This window comes from Heterocephalus glaber, unplaced genomic scaffold (genome assembly GCF_053883595.1).
Source record: "Heterocephalus glaber isolate CG9 unplaced genomic scaffold, H.glaber_assembly_v1.0 deba00001687, whole genome shotgun sequence".
Taxonomy (NCBI): Eukaryota; Metazoa; Chordata; class Mammalia; order Rodentia; family Bathyergidae; genus Heterocephalus; species Heterocephalus glaber.
In genome coordinates, this window is record NW_028258412.1 from 8,241,018 (window position 1) to 8,259,211 (window position 18,194).

Consider the following 18,194-nt stretch of genomic DNA (forward strand, 5'->3'; position numbering starts at 1 on the left):
TCACAGGTAAGGCTTTTAGGGGGAGACATTGCAGTAGGGGGCCCAGTTAGGAGACTGTTCCAGCCCTCCCTGGTCAGAGGAAAGTGGGCATGACTTAAAGATAAAGATGAATCTACAGAGAGGAGGCCACAGGACTAGGCCTCTCTTTGAATACAAAGTTGAAACAAATATGTCAGATGCCTCTCAGGTTTGAATCAGAGCAATTAGAAGGCTAAATATTCACTGACAGATACAGAAAAGGAGGATTGGAGTGGAAAATGGTGAGTTGGGTAGATGGAGGTTACCCATAGTAATGGTCAACCATAGTAATGGTTACCCATATGTCTATAAATGTATTCTCTTTCCCTCTCCCCAGCCTCATAAGGGATTATTCTAACTACTCTTTCTATGGGAAGTTTTTTTAGTATAAATCTTGCAAGTCAGGTGATGAAATAGTTTGTTTGACCCTGAGGATTTATTATGAACAACTGCCTCCCATCTGCCTTGTTTTGGAGGGTGGGCATCCCCAGTTGTCCCCAGAAGACAATGCACGCAAGACTAGATATGCTGTCTAGATTCTTTTAGCTCTTCTACCTGGGACCACTGGGAACTGGGAATGAGAGCAGTGGAGAGGATTACATATGTAAGTAGCTGTAAAGATGAGGGGGTATTGGTTTTATTTGTTTGTTTATTCATACAAATGCTTGTTGAATGAATAAACTAGAACAGCTTATTTACTGTGTTTTTTTGTTGGTTATTTTTGGATCCAAATATGAATTTTTAAATCTTCTATAGGTGTCTGTGGACCAAACAGTTGCTCCAGTGTTGGATAGCACCAGTTTGGGGGTAAGCACTGGCCAATCTGTGGACAGAGGCAACAGCCAGGCTTTTGGGAACTCCCAGAACATAGAACAGGCCTTCCCCTCCACAAACTCCAGTGACAGCAGGTGAGATTCAAAATGACTGAACTTATGCTCCCTGAGGGGAGGTCAGCACAGTCTAATCTTTAAAGGTTACTGAGACTGGGAATACAAAGCTCTGAGCCAAGTTCTGATTTTGCCACAAATAATATGTGGGATCCTGAGTGAGCCACTCCTTCCTCACACTTACAGGATGGGGCTAACGATTGCTATCCTGTCTTCCTCACAGAATGGCACATAGGTTCCCTCAGAGACATAGGAAAGTGTCAGGCACTGTGCAGAAATATAGGACTTCAGAAAAGTGGCCCCAAACCAAGTCTGTTCTAGTCACTGTAGTGCCCACAGCACAGTGCCACGCACAAGATACCATGCAGTCAGTAAGGAAATGAATAGTGAATGAGTCAGTCATTCATTGTGGCCAACCATGGCAGTTCTTTTCTCATTCCTGAGTATTGGGGGGGGGGGGCGGGCGGGCGGAGAAGCTGCCTGTACCTCATTTGCTTGAGAAAGTACCCTTGCTTTTTTGGGAAAAGTTAATTAAAATTTTTAATCAGCACATAATGTGTATATATTTACAGGGTAATGTGCCCTGGCTTTACATGCTGAGATCACTTCAGAATTCTTTTTTATTTCTTTCCCAGCTATGTTTGCTTTATAATAATTCTCCATAATCTGTTCGTGTTGCTTCACTATGCTGACTGAGCAGTCCTTGACTAAATGATCTAAGAAACTTGACTTTTGCACCCTTGTCCCTGAGAGCAGAAGGTTGTTGTAAATTCTATGCTGGCTTTATGCCTGCCTCACGTACCACAGCATGTTCATTTTGGCCAGTGAAGGCAGTGATCAGCTCAGTTCTAGGTGTCTCTCCTCTGTCTCTTCCTAGGCCCAAATCCCTGTCAGGCCTGGATGGCGTTTTGGTTCTGGCCATCGAAGAGATTGGAGGGGCTGCCCTGTGCATGGGAAGGGGGTGCATCATTGTGCTTCCTCATTGCTTATAAGGGCACAGCGCCAGGTTTTCTTTTGCTTTTGGAAGATAAGAGGAACTGGGGATACAGTATGTAGACTAAAGGTGTGAAGACCAAAAATGGCATGGCAGGTAGAATCAGGACCAGTGTCTGAAAGTTAAAAAGAAAAGTTCTATTTCATAAGAAACTTACTAGTACTGGATACTGCTGCATGGAATGGACAGCATTTGAATGAGCTGAATGCTCTGTCTTTGAAGATTTTCATCCAGGGAAGACAGCTGCTTATCCAGACTCACACTCAGCAGAGACTCAGGATTAGAAGGAAGTTCATTTCAAAGGTCCTTAAAGGCTTTCCTAACCCCAGTGTTTTGAAATGCTGCAGTGAGTCCTGAATCCTCCAAATAAGCAAGCAGAAGAGTGTGGGATGGAGGCAAGAGAGAGGTTTAAGAAGCTTGAAAAAGCTTCTGAATAACCCCCCGAATTGGCCCAATTTGGTGTGAGTGGCCACTAAGCTGCTGAGTATTAAGCATGTTTTAAGGGACTGTCATACTGTCAAAGAAGAACTTGGATAGCAGATAATGTAAAGATCTGGGATTTGGGATATGGCTGACCTGGATTCGAATCCAGACCCTGATACTTCCCAGCTCTTTGACCTTCTTCACCAGATCCTTAAGCAATCTTAGTTTCATAGAGTCAGTTACTGTTGTTTACCATTTGGGGCTTCATGTGTCAACAGTCCTATACTCAGTAGTGTGCTGGACAACTACTCTAAAAGACTGGAATAGCATCATCAGTTTTTCAAATGAAAAGCCAAGAAAAGCTGCTGGTTAGTTATGATACTGGAATTCTGTCCCTCAGGCTCTGACTGTTATTATCCAACACTTGGTTCAAGACTAAACAAAGTGATTTGAGAAGGGCCTTGGGGAGAAACCACAGTAGTCCAAGGAAATTTCTTGAAAATGTTTGGGCCTAAAGCATAATACTAAAAGAGAAGATGCTTATTGTGGAATTGTGAATGACTATGTTTAGACATCAGTTCACTTTGAATCCTTTTTTTTTTTTTTTTTTTTTTTTTGAGATAAGTTCTAAGACTGGCCTCAAACTCATTATCCTTCTGCCTCAGCTTCCAGAGTACTGGGATTACAAGCATGCACCATCACCACTTCCTCCTTCTCGTCCTCTTCTTCCCCCTCTCTTCTCTCTCTCCCTCTTTTCCGTTCTTTCTCCTCTCTCTTTCTCGTTCTCTCTCTCTTTCTTTCTTTCTTCCCCCCTTTCCCTTTCCTCCCTCTCGTCCTTCCCCCTCCCTTCCTTTTTTTTTTTTTGGTACCGGGGGTCGAACTCTGGACCTTGTACTTGTGAGGCAGGCGGCATAACCACTGAGCTAAATCCCAGGCCCAACCCTCCCTTCCTTTTTCTTCCCTCCTTTACTTCCTTTCTTTTTCTTTTCTTTTTTCTTTCTTTCCTCCCTCCTCTGTCTTTTTCCCTTCCCTTCTCCTTCTCTTTTTCCTTTCCCCTCCCCTCCCTCTCTCTCCTTCTCCCTCTTCCCCACCCCTATACAAACAGCGCAGTTATCATCTCTCACTATCTATGAATTGGTTCTAGGACACTGATGGATACCAAAATTTGCATATGTTCAAGTCCTGTATATAAAATGGCACAGTATTTGTATATATCCTACATATATCCTTTCTTTCCTTCCTTCCTTCCTTTCTTCCTTCCTCTCCCCTCCTACCCTCTCTGTCTCTGTCTCTCTGTCTCTCTCTTTCTCTCCCCCCTTCCCTCTCTCCCTTCCTCTTCCTCTCTTTCTCACATATATTTTGGAAGTAGGGAACTCCCAGGGTATAGATGTCCCAAATTTGCTTGAGTGCCTTCAGTATCAATAGTGTCCATTGTATCCTGGTTTCTATCTCCATAAAACATTGAGAGTGTTGCTAATATTTGTGCTCTTGACCATGTGTGTGCTTGCTTTGTTACACTCTGTGTTACAGCTCTCAGCAGCAGGCAGCAAGTTCCTTGACATCATCCTCCACCCTGGTAGAGATCCTAGAAGCCATGAAGCACCCCTCGTAAGTGACTTATCACATGTATGGTGCAGGGATAGGAGGTTTGGGAGGTTCTAGGAGGCCTATGCCATGGTAATGTTCAGGGAGTGTGGGTGGGTGGGTTCATACCTGTCTCTGCAGCTCACCAGCTGTGAGATTGGACTGTGGGCAAATTACTTGACTCTGTGAGCATCTGTTACCTTGTTTGTACAATTGGATTTGTTATTATTATTTCTTTTATATTTCATTTTCTTTTGTTTTGTATGATGGGATTTTTAAAAAAGTGATTTAAGCACAGTTGTTAAAAGGATTAAATGAAATAGTTAAGTATAGTGCCTACTAGGGTATTCTCTAATGTGGGTTCCATTCTGCTCCCCTTCTTCTGTTTCCCCGTACTTTTTTTTTTGGTCTTGTCCTGAGGAGTGCTCTCTCAGTCTATGAATTGCATATTCTAGAGAAATTACTATACAGGGTCCTCACTTCCAGTAGTAGGTGATTTTATGGGAGTACTTTCTTGTCTTTTTTTTCTGCTTGTTGCCCCTGGGCACACATACCCTGGTTACTGCCTTGGAACCTAGGACAGGAGTGCAGCTGCTGTCTGAACAGAAGGGCCTCTCACCATGCTGCTTCATCAGTGCGGAGGTGGTGCACTGGCTGATGAACAATGTGGAGGGGGTCCAGACGCAGGCGATGGCCATTGACATCATGCAGGTGAGATAGCAAGGCTGGGCCCACAGAACCGGCAGCTTAGGTCCTCATAAAACCACCAGGCCCTGCTTCGGAAGTAGTCACCCAAGGCAGTGCTGAGATCTGTTGCTTCGTGTGAGGATCTGTTTTTTTGTTTTGTTTTGTTTTTTTGGTACCAGGAATCAAACTTGGGTCCTTGCGCTTGCGCAGAGGGGATGTTTTTAATAAGTAGGAAACCTATCTGCAATTGATAAAAGGAAAGGTTTTGCTTTGAAATATACTTTACCTGGACTTAAAAGTCTGACAGAATTTGTTATCTGAATGGAATCTGTGCACTTTTGAGCTTCAGAGAAATCTCTGTGAAAGATTTTTAAAAAAAAAAATATGGAACAATAGGGCCAGGGATTTAGCTCAGTGCTTCTGCAGCCTGCCTTGCAAGCACAAGGTCCCGAGTTCGATCTCCGGTACCAAAAACAAAAACCAAGAAAAAATATGGAACACTTCACGAATTTGCGTGTCATCCTTGCACAGGGGCCATGCTAATCTTCTCTGTATCGTTCCAATTTTAGTATATGTGCTGCCGAAGTGAGCACTCTCTGTGAAAGATTTTCAGAGAACACTGTCCCCATGACCTCAGGAACCTGTTGTAACCTGGTTAATGCCTGTTTATCCAAGACCAGAGCCAAGCTCTGCATCAGTGTCCTCTGGTGCCCTGTACTACTCTGAGAGCTCTTACTGTACCAGAATGAAAAATAAGTCTTTATCTCTTTTTGTTTTTTTTTTTTGTACCGGGGATCGAACTCGGGTCCTTGTGCTTGCACAGCAGTCTGTGAAACCACTGAGCTAAATCCCCAGCCCAAGTCTTTATCTCTTTTGTCTCCTGCCTAGACAAGGGGGTTACAAACCCCTACTCCCCTCTGAGGATCAAACCCAGAGCATTGTGCATGGTAAGCAAGTGCTCTACCGCTAAGCTATATCCTCAGCCCAGAGGGCCACTTCTTATTGTCTATTTCCATATCACCATTGCTTAGCATGTTGCTTGGCATGTGGTAGACACTTAGCAGCTATTTGCTGAATTTAATTCCACTGTTCAGAACTGGAATTCAACATGAGAGGAGAGGGATGGGTAAGGTCACATTGACTGAGGCAGTTCGTGCCATCCTGTTCATACTAGGGTCCCTGCTAGAAATCAGTAGCTGTTGACCAGCTGGGTTGTTATCACTGAAATGTAAAATCAAAAATTGGTTTGAATAGGTATGTAATCTTCACTTCTCTCTGTGAGGGTCTCGCTCTCTTTTTTTTTTTTGTACCAGGGATCAAACTCGGGACCTTGTGCTTGCGAGGCAGGTGGCAGAACCACTGAGCTAAATCCCTGGCCCTTTAAGGGTCTCAGTGTGCTATTTTGCATAGCCTTTCCCTGGTAATTTTAGTGCTATTAAAGCAGTGAAAATGAAAGAGCTGAGGGCCAGGGGGCCGGGGATTTATCTCAGTGGTTCTGCTGGCTGCCCCGGAAGTACAAGGACCCGAGTTCAATCCCTGGTATCAAAAAAAAAAAAAAAAAGAGCTGGAAGTATACATATCAAGATAGGTAAATTTCAGAAGCACCATATGATTGAAAACAGCTTATAAAATGATATCATGTCCTTTATTTAACACTTAAAATCCCACAAGCATACCTCATTCTCATGCCAATGTATGTCTACATAATACCTTTTTTTTTTTGGTACTGGGGATCGAATTCGGGTCCTTGTGCCTATAAGGCAGGCAGTGGAACCACTGAGCTAAATCCCTGGCCCTATGTAATAACATTTTTAAAAAGCATACTTGACAGTATTACTATATTTATTTCTGGGAAGAGAGGAAGAGGAATGGGATTTGGAGGAATCCATAGGGACTTTTTTTTAAATAAAAAAGTACAGGGCCAGGGATTTAGCTCAGTGGCTCCGTGCCTGCCTTGGAAACTCAATGTCCTGAGTTCAGTCCCTGGTACCAGGAAAAAAAAAATACAATAATGCCCTTTATCCACAGTTCCATTTTCCAAGGTTTAGTTACCTGTGGTCAAACCAAGGTCCAAAAATATTAAATGGCAAATTCCAAAAATAAATAATTCATATGTTTTAAGTAGGGCTGGGGATTTAGCTCAGTGGTTCCACCGCCTGCCTCTCAAGCGCAAGGACCCGAGTTCGATCCCTGGTACCAAAGAAAAAAAAAAAGTTTTAAGTAACCTTTAATATAGTATATTCTTATAATTGTTCAGTTTTATTATTGTTGTTAATCACTTATTATGCCTAATTTATAAATTAAACTTCATCATATGTATATACATACAGGACAAAAACAATACAGTTGTCTCTCAATGTCTATGAATTGGTTCCAGAACACCACTGAATATCAAAATTTGCATAACTCAAGTTCCTTATATAAAATGGCATAATATTTGCATATATCCTACATTTATTCTCCCATATACTTTAAATCATCTCCTGATTACTTATAATGCCTAATACAGTGTAAATGCTATGTAAATAATTGTTATACTGTATTATTTAGGGAATAATGACAAGAAAAATGTCTGTACATGTTTAGTACAAATGTAACATTTTCTTTCTAGATTTTTTTTTTTTTTTTTGTACTGGGGATTGAACTTGGGTCCTTGTGCTTGCGCAGCAAGCAGTGAAACCACTGAGCTAAATCCCCGGCCCCTTTCTAGATATTTTTGATCTGGAGTTGGTTGAATTCATAGATCTGGAGGGCTGACTTTATGTATAGGATTTGATACTATATGATTTCAGGCATCCTTTCATTGGAACATATCCCTGTCAGATGAATGGGGGCTAGTTATAGCAAAATATTAAATTTACTAAAACTGGATGGTGATCTACTTGGGTTTTCTTTATACTTTTCTGTAAATTTGAAACATTTGCTAACATAATATGCCTTTAAATCTTTTGATATAGTTTAGATCAGGTACAACATTTACTGTAGTGCAACCTTCTTATCTAATGGTGGGGGAAGGAGAGAGGGGAGGGTCTCCTCAGTGCTCCTGTCACTCCCTGACTCCATTGCATAACAGAGGGCTGCCCTTTTGATATATCTCTCTGTGGGAATTCAGAATCTCATTATCTCTCGTAGAAAATGCTGGAAGAACAGCTCATCACACACGCATCTGGTGAAGCTTGGCGGACCTTCATCTATGGCTTCTACTTCTACAAGATAGTAATGGATAAAGAACCTGATCGAGGTCAGAGCCAAGGCAAAGGCAGCTGCCAACAGGGGCTGGTGTTTTTCCTGGTTACAGTGCTTCATATGATAGTGCTTCTTCTTTTTTTTCCAAGTACCAGGGATCAAACTCAGAACCTTGAGCTTATGAAGCAGGAGTGGCGCCATTGAGCCAAATCCCCTGCCCATGACAGTGCTTCTTGAGCTCAGGGTGTGATTTTGACAGATCTGTCAACTTCTTGATCATTTCTACTTAAGTATAACCAGAGCAACAAGATTTTCTTAAGCTACAATATGTTCTTGTTGAGGACAATGTAGGTGGGAGATAAACATAAAAGAGACCAAGGGACCTGGTGTGAGAAATTCCCACAGGTGTTTTTGGTAACCGTTTTTTTGGTACCAGGGATCAAACTCAGGACCTTGCGCTTGCGAGGCAGGCGCTGGAACCACTGAGCTAAATCCCTGGCCCTGGTAACCATTTTTAATTGTAGTGTCTTACTCCCACCACCCAGTACAAGTGGTTCTGATGAAATATGATAAGCTCCAATCTGTGGCTTCTCACAATATCTATCACTTCTTACTTGCTGGTTTTCCAGGCTTGATTTGTTTCCTCAGCAAGACTACTTAGTCCTAGCAAATTTTCCAAGTTCAGCTTTAAATAATCATCCTTTGGTGTTGGGGGGGATTGGTTCTAGGATGCCTTTTCTCCTAGGATACAAAAATCCACAAATGTTCAAATCTCTGATATAAAACATATTCTTTTATATAGTTTATATCATCTCTAAATTATTTGTAATACCTAATGCAGTGTAACTACTATGTCATACTGTATGTTTAGGGAATGATAAGAAAAAAAGTCTTCATGGTTAGTATAAACACAATTTTTTTCTGAATATTTTTGATGTGTGACTGGTTGAATTTCAATAGAGTCCACAGATCCAGAGGGCTGACTCTGTATTGATTGATTAATTACAGTGTTAGGGATCAGACCCAAGGTCTCGAACATGCTAGGCAAGCATTCTACCACTGAGCCACATCTCTAGTCCTTGGCTTTGTTTGTTTTTTAATGAGGAAAAGTAATTCCCCAGAGGGGAGCAGTTTCTAGCAGGTCTCATAATAGCCCTGGAGACACCCAGGACTCACAACAGTGTGTCTAATACACAAAGCACACATGAAGACCTTGCCTAAAAGTGACTCCCATCCTGCAGACAGATGGTTTCTCCACATCTGAATCTAAGCAGTTGTGTATGAAATGATATAGCTCATTTGGTACCACTCAATTGTGTTCTCTTGTTGAAGGACATGACAGAAGTGGATCTATGTGGAATTTATTTTTCTCTTTGTAGCCACTATATGTCTGTTGATACTTTTTCCTTTAAAGTCTAAGTTTGACCAATAAATTCCTGTTTTTGCCTTTGAATTGAAAAACAAAACAGGTTACCATTATATGCTCTGAAACTAAGAATATAAAGTTGAAGTAATGTTCACATAACAAAGTTAACCACTTTAATTGGGCATCTGGAACAGTCATGCTGTTGTGTAACCACTACCTCTATCTAGTTCCAGACCATTTTTGTCACCTCAAAAAGGAAACGCCATCCACATTGGTAGTCACTCCAGTCTGTCCTTCCTCCATTCCCTGGGTGACCGCTGATATGCTCTCTGTCTCTAAAGATTTGCCTACTCTGTATATTTCATATAAATGGAGTTATGAATATGTGCCTTTTATGACTGGTTTCTTTTACTTTGTGTAATGTTTTCAAGTTCATGTTGTAGCATGCAGCAGTAAAATAAATAAATAAACAAATAAATGTGCTGAGGGAGCCTTCTCTCCCCTCTACTTTTTCCAGTGGCCACGCAGCAGCACACAGCAACTTGGCACACAGCAGGGGTGGATGACTTTGCCAGCTTCCAGCGCAAGTGGTTTGAGGTGGCCTTTGTGGCAGAAGAGCTCTTGCACTCTGAGATTCCTGCCTTCCTCTTGCCCTGGCTGCCCAGCCGACCAGCCTCCTATGCAAGTAGGCACAGCTCCTTTAGTCGAAGTTTTGGAGGACGGAGCCAAGCAGCTGCACTTTTAGGTAAATGCTTGACTTAGCTGGGGTCTGGGTATACACTGGCAAGTGGCTGGGAAAAGGTGGCGGCCAACCAAGAGAATGATGCCAGAATTAGAGCTACTGTGGCCGTCACGTTAGCCACTATGTCTGCTGGCATTGAGGGTTCCTGTGCTGTCTTCCTGAAAGAGTAGGTCTAGGTTCATTACTGTCTTAACCAGCAGACAGTATTTAGAACCTCACAAATCAGAGCATGGTACCAAACTTGCATAGATAGGAGAGAATAGAAAGTATGACCATTTTTTCCACAAGGCCCACAGGATACAGGGGTTGTTAGCTAGTGCTCTCTTCAGGTTTAGTTCCTGCCATAGGGCTTCCCTAAAACTCTAGCATCCATAGGATGTCAGAAAAGGAAGGACTATAAAAGATGATCTATTCCAGACACTCAAGCTAAGCATCACTCTCCACTCATCTCTTCCTCTCCAGTTTGCTTACCACACCAAGGAATGCCACCTGGAACTCTTTCCCCTTTTCCATGGTTCCTGTGGCTAACATAGGAGTGAATACCTGCTTATGAAAATAGATAGGAAATAGAGACCTTTGCTCTGGAGGCCAGCCCAAGTGGTTGAGATTTGAAGTTCTTTAAATTCTTTAAATTTAAAAGATTCATACGGTGGGCGAGGCACCACTGGATTTATCTGTGGGTCACATTGAAGAGATCCTGAAAACCCTCTGGAAGGAAGCAGTCACAACATAAACTCCAGTGAAATGCTACTTTCGGACCATTTGTCTCTAAAGCCCAGGTTATTGGAATTCTTATCTAGTTGGTAGGATGAACACCTTTATAGCCATCACAGTTTCCAGAGCCTTAGATTTGCTTAGATCTTGGCATGACTCTGACTTCACCTTGCATGCACACCATTGTGACCAGTGTTCTCTGTGAAAAGTGAAGGAGAGGAGAAGATGGGGCAAAGCCACAAGAGGAACAGCTCCTCCTCCCTTCACCCAGGCACACATGACTTTCCCTTCTCCCCTTTGTCGTACTTCTAACTCCCCGTTTCCTTGAGGTCATCTGGGAGCAAGGAGGTCACATACTCACTGTTATTCTGGGGAGCTCATTTCCAGCAACCTAAACCATGTAGAGTACTCCGTGGGCTTGAGACCAAAGGCCTATGAGCAGCTGAGCATTTTATGCCATGCAAGAGCCTATTAGAGGTAGCAAGTAAAAGGCAGGTACCTTAATGCCAAGGGGAAGTAAAGTGAGTAGTCTCACAATAAAAGTGGAGCCAGGAATACCTATTAGAAATAAAATAAACAAGCTAGGTGTGGCAGCACACATCTGTAATCTCAGCTAAATGGAAGGCTGAAGCAGGAGGATTGGAAGATTGAGGCCAGCCTGGGCAACTTAATGAGACGCTGTCTCAAAAAAAAAAATTTTTTTTTTGTACCAGGGATCAAACTCAGGACCTTGCGCTTTTCAGGGAGGTGCACTGCCACTAAGCTAAATCCCTGGCCTTCAAAAACTTTTTATAGCACAAGAATTCCATAAAGTGCAGTGTTAATTCATAGCCATTCATAGCACTGGATTGCATGTGGGGAGATGCTCAAGAGGCTAAGTTTTATCCCATATTCCCCACTAAGTCAAGCTTATTTTTAATAGCCAAGTTTTAAAGCCTGTTTTTTCCTTACTTAATAGCTACGAGTTTTCATCTTCTCTGAGGAGCAAGGACTAAGCCTGAAAGCTAGTTGCTCTTCAGATATATACAAAAGAGAGAATTGAAACCTCCCACTCCCAAGGTTACTGAGACAAAGATGAGAGTTATTGTAAATAAATATTGGATCATGTGTGGTGACACTGTATTTACCTGAGAGTTGAAGGTAGCAAAAATGTTCCTGAAGAACCCAATAAAATGTCAAATTCCAAGTGTCACTTCCTTGTGAGAGGGCCTCAACCAGAAGGGGCCTGTTTGCTGTATTCTAACAAGTTTGGTTATAGGTTTCTCAGCAATACCCCAGGTTAGAGACATTGAATCAGAGGCACATGTTAGCAGCAGGTGCATCAATAATTCACTTTGGCAAAATGTTTTCCAAAATATACTTGTTAAGTTTTGATTCTTTTAAGGTGGGAGGTAGCTATTATTTATTTGGAAAATTTCCTGTTCTTGAAAGTTTTTGATAAAAGGAATTATTCTGCTATGAATCTTTTCTCACAGGGTATATAGAATGTTAGAGCAGGGCTTCTCAAATTTGGCAATAAGGACATTTTGGGCCAGATATCTTTATTGTGGGAGGCTGACCTGTGCATTATAGAATATCTAGCATCATCCCTTGTTCTGACCACTAGATGCCTAGTTCTACTTCCCCACCCCTAGTGTGACAAAATGTCTCCTAACATTGGCCACAATGTGCTCTGGGGTATGTGTTTGTGTGTATGTGCACAAAATTACCCCCCATTGATAACCACTGCCCTGGGGGAATTGAAGGAGTCTAGGAAGGATCCATGAATGAAATATTCAGGACACCTGCAAGGCTTTGAAGCTCATTAGTAACTTCTCTAAGCAAGTGTCAGGTCAACATGTAATAAGGGGTGTTTCAGAGTTAGGAGGTCGAATGAATAGTCAGAACTTGAGTTGGGATATTAAAATGAAGTATTCTGTGTTCCATCCTGGCTCCTGGGTCCTCTTGTGCTTTTAGTGGTGGTGTTTATGGTTCCTTTAGCCCCACCTAATGTGGAAGCACTGGTAATAACATTAATACCTTGATTTGTAGAGCATTTATGTGTTACGCACTGTAACACATAGAAAGTCCTCTCATTTCGTCTTTATCCCATGGCTGTTACCGGTACTGTGAGTTACGGTTTAGAGTTCAGGAGATTGAGGCTCAGAGAGGGGAAGTCACTTACTTAAGGCTGTGTGTCTACTCAGAGCTAGAGCTGGAGTTTATTCTCAAGACTACCCAGAAGCCTGGGTTCTAACTGCACTACAAATCAGCCTCAGGAAGACAAGTCAAAGCCTGCCTAGACTTCATTTGATTCACATGATGGCCCAGGTCCAGAGGTGGCCAGAGCCTTTTGTGATGAAGAACACTTGGGTTCCAAGCCCTGCCACAAAACTGTAACTCCCTTAATGTGGCATTTCTTCCCTCTGTCACCCTGATCATCATTCAAACATGTTTTTTCTAGTCCTGAATTCAACAATTCTTTGATCCCCATCAGGACCCACAACCAAATGATCTTGTCATCTTTCTGTTCTCCCTCACCCATTTCACATCTTCACTTGCCTCATTAACAGTTCAGAGCCACCAAACTTCCTAACCATGGCTCCCCACCCCAGAATCAGTCAGAAGTTAATTCCAGATTCCTTTTTCCTTTTGCCAGTAGCTGCATCTGTCCCTGCTCCTCTCCTACATGCACTGGATGAGCCACCCCTGCTCTAGTCTAAGGCCAGAGTCTTCACTTAGCCCAGCATCCCAGCCCTCACAGTATTTTGATGGTCAGTCTCTCTCTTTCTGAACTTGCCCTCTCTACTTAAGTGTCCCCATAAAAACATCCCCATTGCTCTACTCCAGGCACGCTTCTGTTGCCAAAAGCTCAAATCAAGTTTTTGTCCATCCCTTCTGCTGGAATAGCACTTCCTAAGATAAACAGGGAGCCCCAAATTCCTTAGATTAGTGGCTATTCCTTAGTTTTAGTCCTCTTGCCCGTCTGTAGCATTTGTCAAATGACTCCTAAGTGCTCCTTTAAATCCTTTCACTGCATGGCTCTCAAACACAGTTCTTGTCTGTCCTCCATTTTTGTCAAATCTCCTTTGCTGCTTTCTCTTAAGAAAGATTTCCTAAGAAATCTCTCAATTTTTTTTTTTTGATGCTGGGGATCGAACTCAGGACCTTGAGCTTGTGAGGCAGACGCCAGAACGACTGAACTAAATCACCAGCCCTTAAGAAATCTCTCAATATTGCAGCAGGCAAGCCTTCTTCCCTAGGCTGGTAAAACCCTCTGTGGGCCCTCATCGCTGTGTCCTAAGCCTCTTTTCAGGACAGTGCCTTCATTATCCTGAGATCTGATCACTCCTAAATTTTCATCTCTGGAATATAGTATGGAGATACTATACCTTCCAGTTTGAGACTTACCCATCTATTTATCTGCTACATGTGAGTGAGATGACTGGATATACAGTGTTCAAACAGAACTCTGCTATTTCCCTCACATGTCTGCTTCTCCTTTAGTATTTCCTTCTCATTCTGACACTTAGGCCAGGAAAACCAGTCACCCTTCATGTACTTCTTTCTCTCCCACATTTTGTATGTTTGTATAGCTTATATATTTTTCCACTTCCACAAGTACTTAAGCTTAAATGTGATGAACTTTGTTTTATTCACTGGCTATCCCTACACCTACAATAATACTTGACATGTAGTCAACTTTAATAAATATTTGTTTGTGTCAAAATATATGAATGGATATAATTTGGCAGTATTGGGGAATATTGAATTTGGAACATTAGGTCTGGAGTCAGCAAATGCAACAGTAGGCAATTAACTTATTATCAGAAAGTTTTGTCATTCATTCCATTGAAAATGCTGCCAGCCTATGACCCCTTTCCAGCCTTGTTTCACTTAATCCTCACTCCTCTCTGAAGTAACTGGACTGCCACATCTCAGTTTGCAGAAAGCAACCAGGAGAAATAAAGCAATGGTCTCAGAGACACATGGCTAGTAAATGGAAGAGCTTAGATTTTCTCACTCCAAATCCACAACTGTTCTCATTTTGGATGTTCTAGTTTTTTTGTTTTTTCTTTTGCTATACCGGGGATCGAACTCAGGACCTTGCACTTGCCAGGCAGGCACGGTGACACTGAGCTACATCCCCGGCCCTGCATGTTCTAGTTTTTGAGAGAACAATAAGTGGTGGGCTGGGCATGTAGCTCAGTGGTTCCACCGCCTGCTGTGCAAGAGCAAGGACCTGAGTTCAATCCCCGGTACCAAAAAAAAAAAAAAAAGTGGTACATCTGGCAGCCCAATATCAGATCACCTGGGTGCCATTCAGTGCCCTAGCTATCACTCCCTTGTCTCTCAGCAGAAGCTCATCAAAATTGCTGTCTCAGGAGTTGCTTTGTCCTTGTCAGTGATAAAAGCCATTTAGAGCTTCTACTTCCAGAACCTAGGTCCAAGCTGACTTCTTCAGATTAAAAAAAAAAAAAATTGAACTCAGGGGCAGGGAGGATAAGGGGGAAATCATTATTTATAGAAGCCTTAGTTGTGGTAGTACCCAGGCAGGTGGACAGAGACCTGACCTTTTTTAATATCTGAGCCTCTTTTAAGCCTTTACCCCAGTCAAGAATTTGATTGTCTAATGCATCTCTAATGATTATATCCCTGTATTGAGTCGAGTAGGATTTCTAAGCAGAGATCCCATATAGGATGAGCAAATTTGGTACTGACCTGGAATTCTTTAGCCACGCAAATACGATGGAACAAGGTGTTAAGCTTCATTCTGAAGTCTCATTTCTTTTTTTTTTTTTTTTTTTTGGTACCAGGGATCGAACTCGGTGAAGTCTCATTTCTTGAGAAAAGATTGTAGAACTAATGCCTCCCTGTGTTGCAATCAGAGAAGAAAATTTCCCGCCTCACTGTAGTCTGGGCCGTTTCTCCTCCTGTCCCTTGTGGGTTACTGAAATCAGAAGACCTGGGGTTCAGCTGGACTAAGGCTCTGACTGTATGGTCTTGGCCAAGGAATCTCCTTTCCTTGGGCTGTCTTTTTTTTTATATATATATAAAGGAATTAGATTAGCTTAAGAAGAGGAAAAACACAGTTACCCCACCAAATCTGGTTAGCTATTTGTTTTATAAACACTTATTTTTAAAAGAAGAATTTTAGGTTCACAGGAAAATTGAGCAAAGTCCATGTATATCCCCTGCCAACATACATATCCAGTGCACTGTCAACATCCCCCCACCAGAGTGACATTTCTTACAATCCATGAACTTGCATCGACACATTATCACCCAAAGTCCATGGTTGCATTAGGTTCACTCTTAGTGTTGAGTATTCTGTGGGTTTGGAGAAATATATAATGACGTGCATTTACCATTAGAATATCATATACAATATTTTCACTGCCATAACAATCTGTTTTTGTAAATGAAGTTTTATTGGAACACAGCCAAGCCCATTCCTTTACAAAACAGCTATGGCGGCTTTTACACTATAATGGCAGACTTGAACAGTTGTGACAGAAACCGTATGGCTCATGAAAACTAAAATACTTATTCTTTAGCCACAAATAGCAAAATTTGTGGACCCTTGGACTAGATTATTTTCAAGAAACTCCTAGAATTTGTGATTTTCTGTTAGGTGATTCTGCTATTTCATATCCGATTGCTTAGCTGTTTGTTTGTCCTCCTCATCCCATTCCTGTCCCCTCTGTCTTCATCTCCTCCTATGTCCTGACACAGCTGCCACTGTCCCAGAGCAGAGGACTGTGACCCTAGATGTTGATGTGAACAACCGCACAGACCGGCTGGAGTGGTGTAGCTGTTATTATCATGGCAACTTCTCCCTGAATGCAGCATTTGAGATCAAACTACACTGGATGGCAGTGACAGCTGCGGTACTCTTCGAGATGGTGAGAGTTTCATACATGTGATCAGGGCCTTTGGCTCTTCCAGCAAAAGGGTATGGGAGATGCTTAGTAATGATTCATGTCACTTTGATTATTTGGATCGGGCTTTTACTACCTTTCACTTGGACTATTGAAATAAACTTTTTAAAAAATTAGACAAACTGTTTGAACAGGGTTTCTCAACCTTAGCACGACTGACATCTAGGGCTGAATAATTCTCTGCAGTGGGGAGCTGTCCTGTGCATTGTAGGATGTTGAGCAAAACCTCAGCCTCTACCCATTAAATGGCCACCTACACACGGCCACCTGTGAAAACCAAAAGTGTCTTTAGAATTGGCACATGACACTAAGGAGAGGGAGTATTGCTCCAGTTCAGAATCACTGGTCCTGAGTGGAAAGTAAGTCTTTCCCATCTGTGTGTCCTGGGACTTCCATCTGAAGTAACCACCACTACATTTAGTTCACATAGTTTAGTGTACTTCTACAGCAGGGGTCCCCAACCCATGACCCAGACTTGTACCTGTTAGGAACTGGGTTGCACAGCAGGAAATGAGTGATGGGTGCGGAAGTGAGTGAAGCTTTATCTGTATTTACCGCCACTCCCATCACTCACATTACTGCCGGAGCTGCATCACCTGTCAGGTCACCGGTGCCATTAGATTCTCATAGGAGCTCAAAGCCTGCTATGAACTACTGTGGAGGGATCTAGGTTGCATGTTCCTTTGAATCATCCTGAACCCACCCACCAGCCTCCCACCCTGTCCATGCAAAAATTCTCTTTCATGAAACCAGTCTCAAAAAGGTTGGGGACTGCTCTCCTAGAAAGATTCTGTGCATATTCAAAACCATGAAACTTGTTCTTTGTGTGTGTGGGGGGCGGGGGGCGGTTACCCCAGTACTGGGGAATCAAACCCAAGGGTGCTCCACCACTGAGCAATATCCCCAGCCCTTTAAAATTCTTTTTTTTTTTTTGAGACAGGGTCTCACTAAGTCACTAAGTTGCCCAGGCTGGGCTCAAACTTGCAATCCTGATGCCTTAACCTCCTAGAATGCTGGGATTACAGGAATATCCTACTATGCCTAGCTTTTTTTTTCCCCCCTATATAGGGCCTTAGTATGTTTCTGAGGCTGGGCCTCAAATTTGCAGTCCTCCTGCCTCAGCCTTGAAAGTAGCTGGGATTACAGGTGTGCACTGCCACACCCAGCACTACTTGTTTTTTTAACAGGGATGGTAGCATGGAATGTATCCTATTTACATTTGTTTTTTCTATTATATCTATGTATCTTCCATAAATGGGTGATCAAAATATACAGTGAGTGTTTACATTTTTAAAAATTATAGTAACATTTATAATGTATTACAATAAATTACATTTTAAAAAATTTACAATAAAAAACACATTGCTTATATTATCTTCCTTAAAATATACCTCCTTGCTTCAAACACATTTATCCCATCATTCTTGCCACTTTTTGAAGCAATTCTGGAAGTCCTCTTTCATGAACGTCTTTTCGTGATCCAAAAGTCAGTGAATGTTGTTGCCAAGTGTCATCTGATAGAAAAACAGGCTGAAAAAAATCAGTGTGTCCTAATCTACTTTATTCACCATATCTGGCACCATGTGACTTCTGGCTCTTCCCCAAAGTCAAAATGACTATGAAAAGTAAACACTTTGAATCTATTCAGGGCTTTGAAGCAGTCCCACAGTGC

The 18,194-nt window shown here is 42.2% G+C and overlaps 1 protein-coding gene and 1 non-coding gene across 11 annotated transcripts in view; one reads left to right on the top strand and one right to left on the bottom strand.

Moving 5' to 3' along the window:
- The window catches only part of Depdc5 (DEP domain containing 5, GATOR1 subcomplex subunit), a 142,020-nt gene that overhangs the window by 109,843 nt on the left and 13,983 nt on the right, over positions 1–18,194 (top strand). For all 10 annotated transcript variants that reach the window (XM_004843507.4, XM_087198317.1, XM_004843508.4 and 7 more), the window contains 6 exons: positions 775–926; positions 3,853–3,930; positions 4,485–4,617; positions 7,726–7,834; positions 9,663–9,890; positions 16,317–16,486. In XM_004843507.4, coding sequence (XP_004843564.1) covers positions 775–926; positions 3,853–3,930; positions 4,485–4,617; positions 7,726–7,834; positions 9,663–9,890; positions 16,317–16,486 — 870 coding nt within the window. The remainder of the gene's footprint in view (positions 1–774; positions 927–3,852; positions 3,931–4,484; positions 4,618–7,725; positions 7,835–9,662; positions 9,891–16,316; positions 16,487–18,194) is intronic.
- LOC147821967 (U6 spliceosomal RNA) lies at positions 5,080–5,186 on the bottom strand. The gene has a single exon (XR_015446352.1). It is a non-coding gene; the product is annotated as a U6 spliceosomal RNA (small nuclear RNA).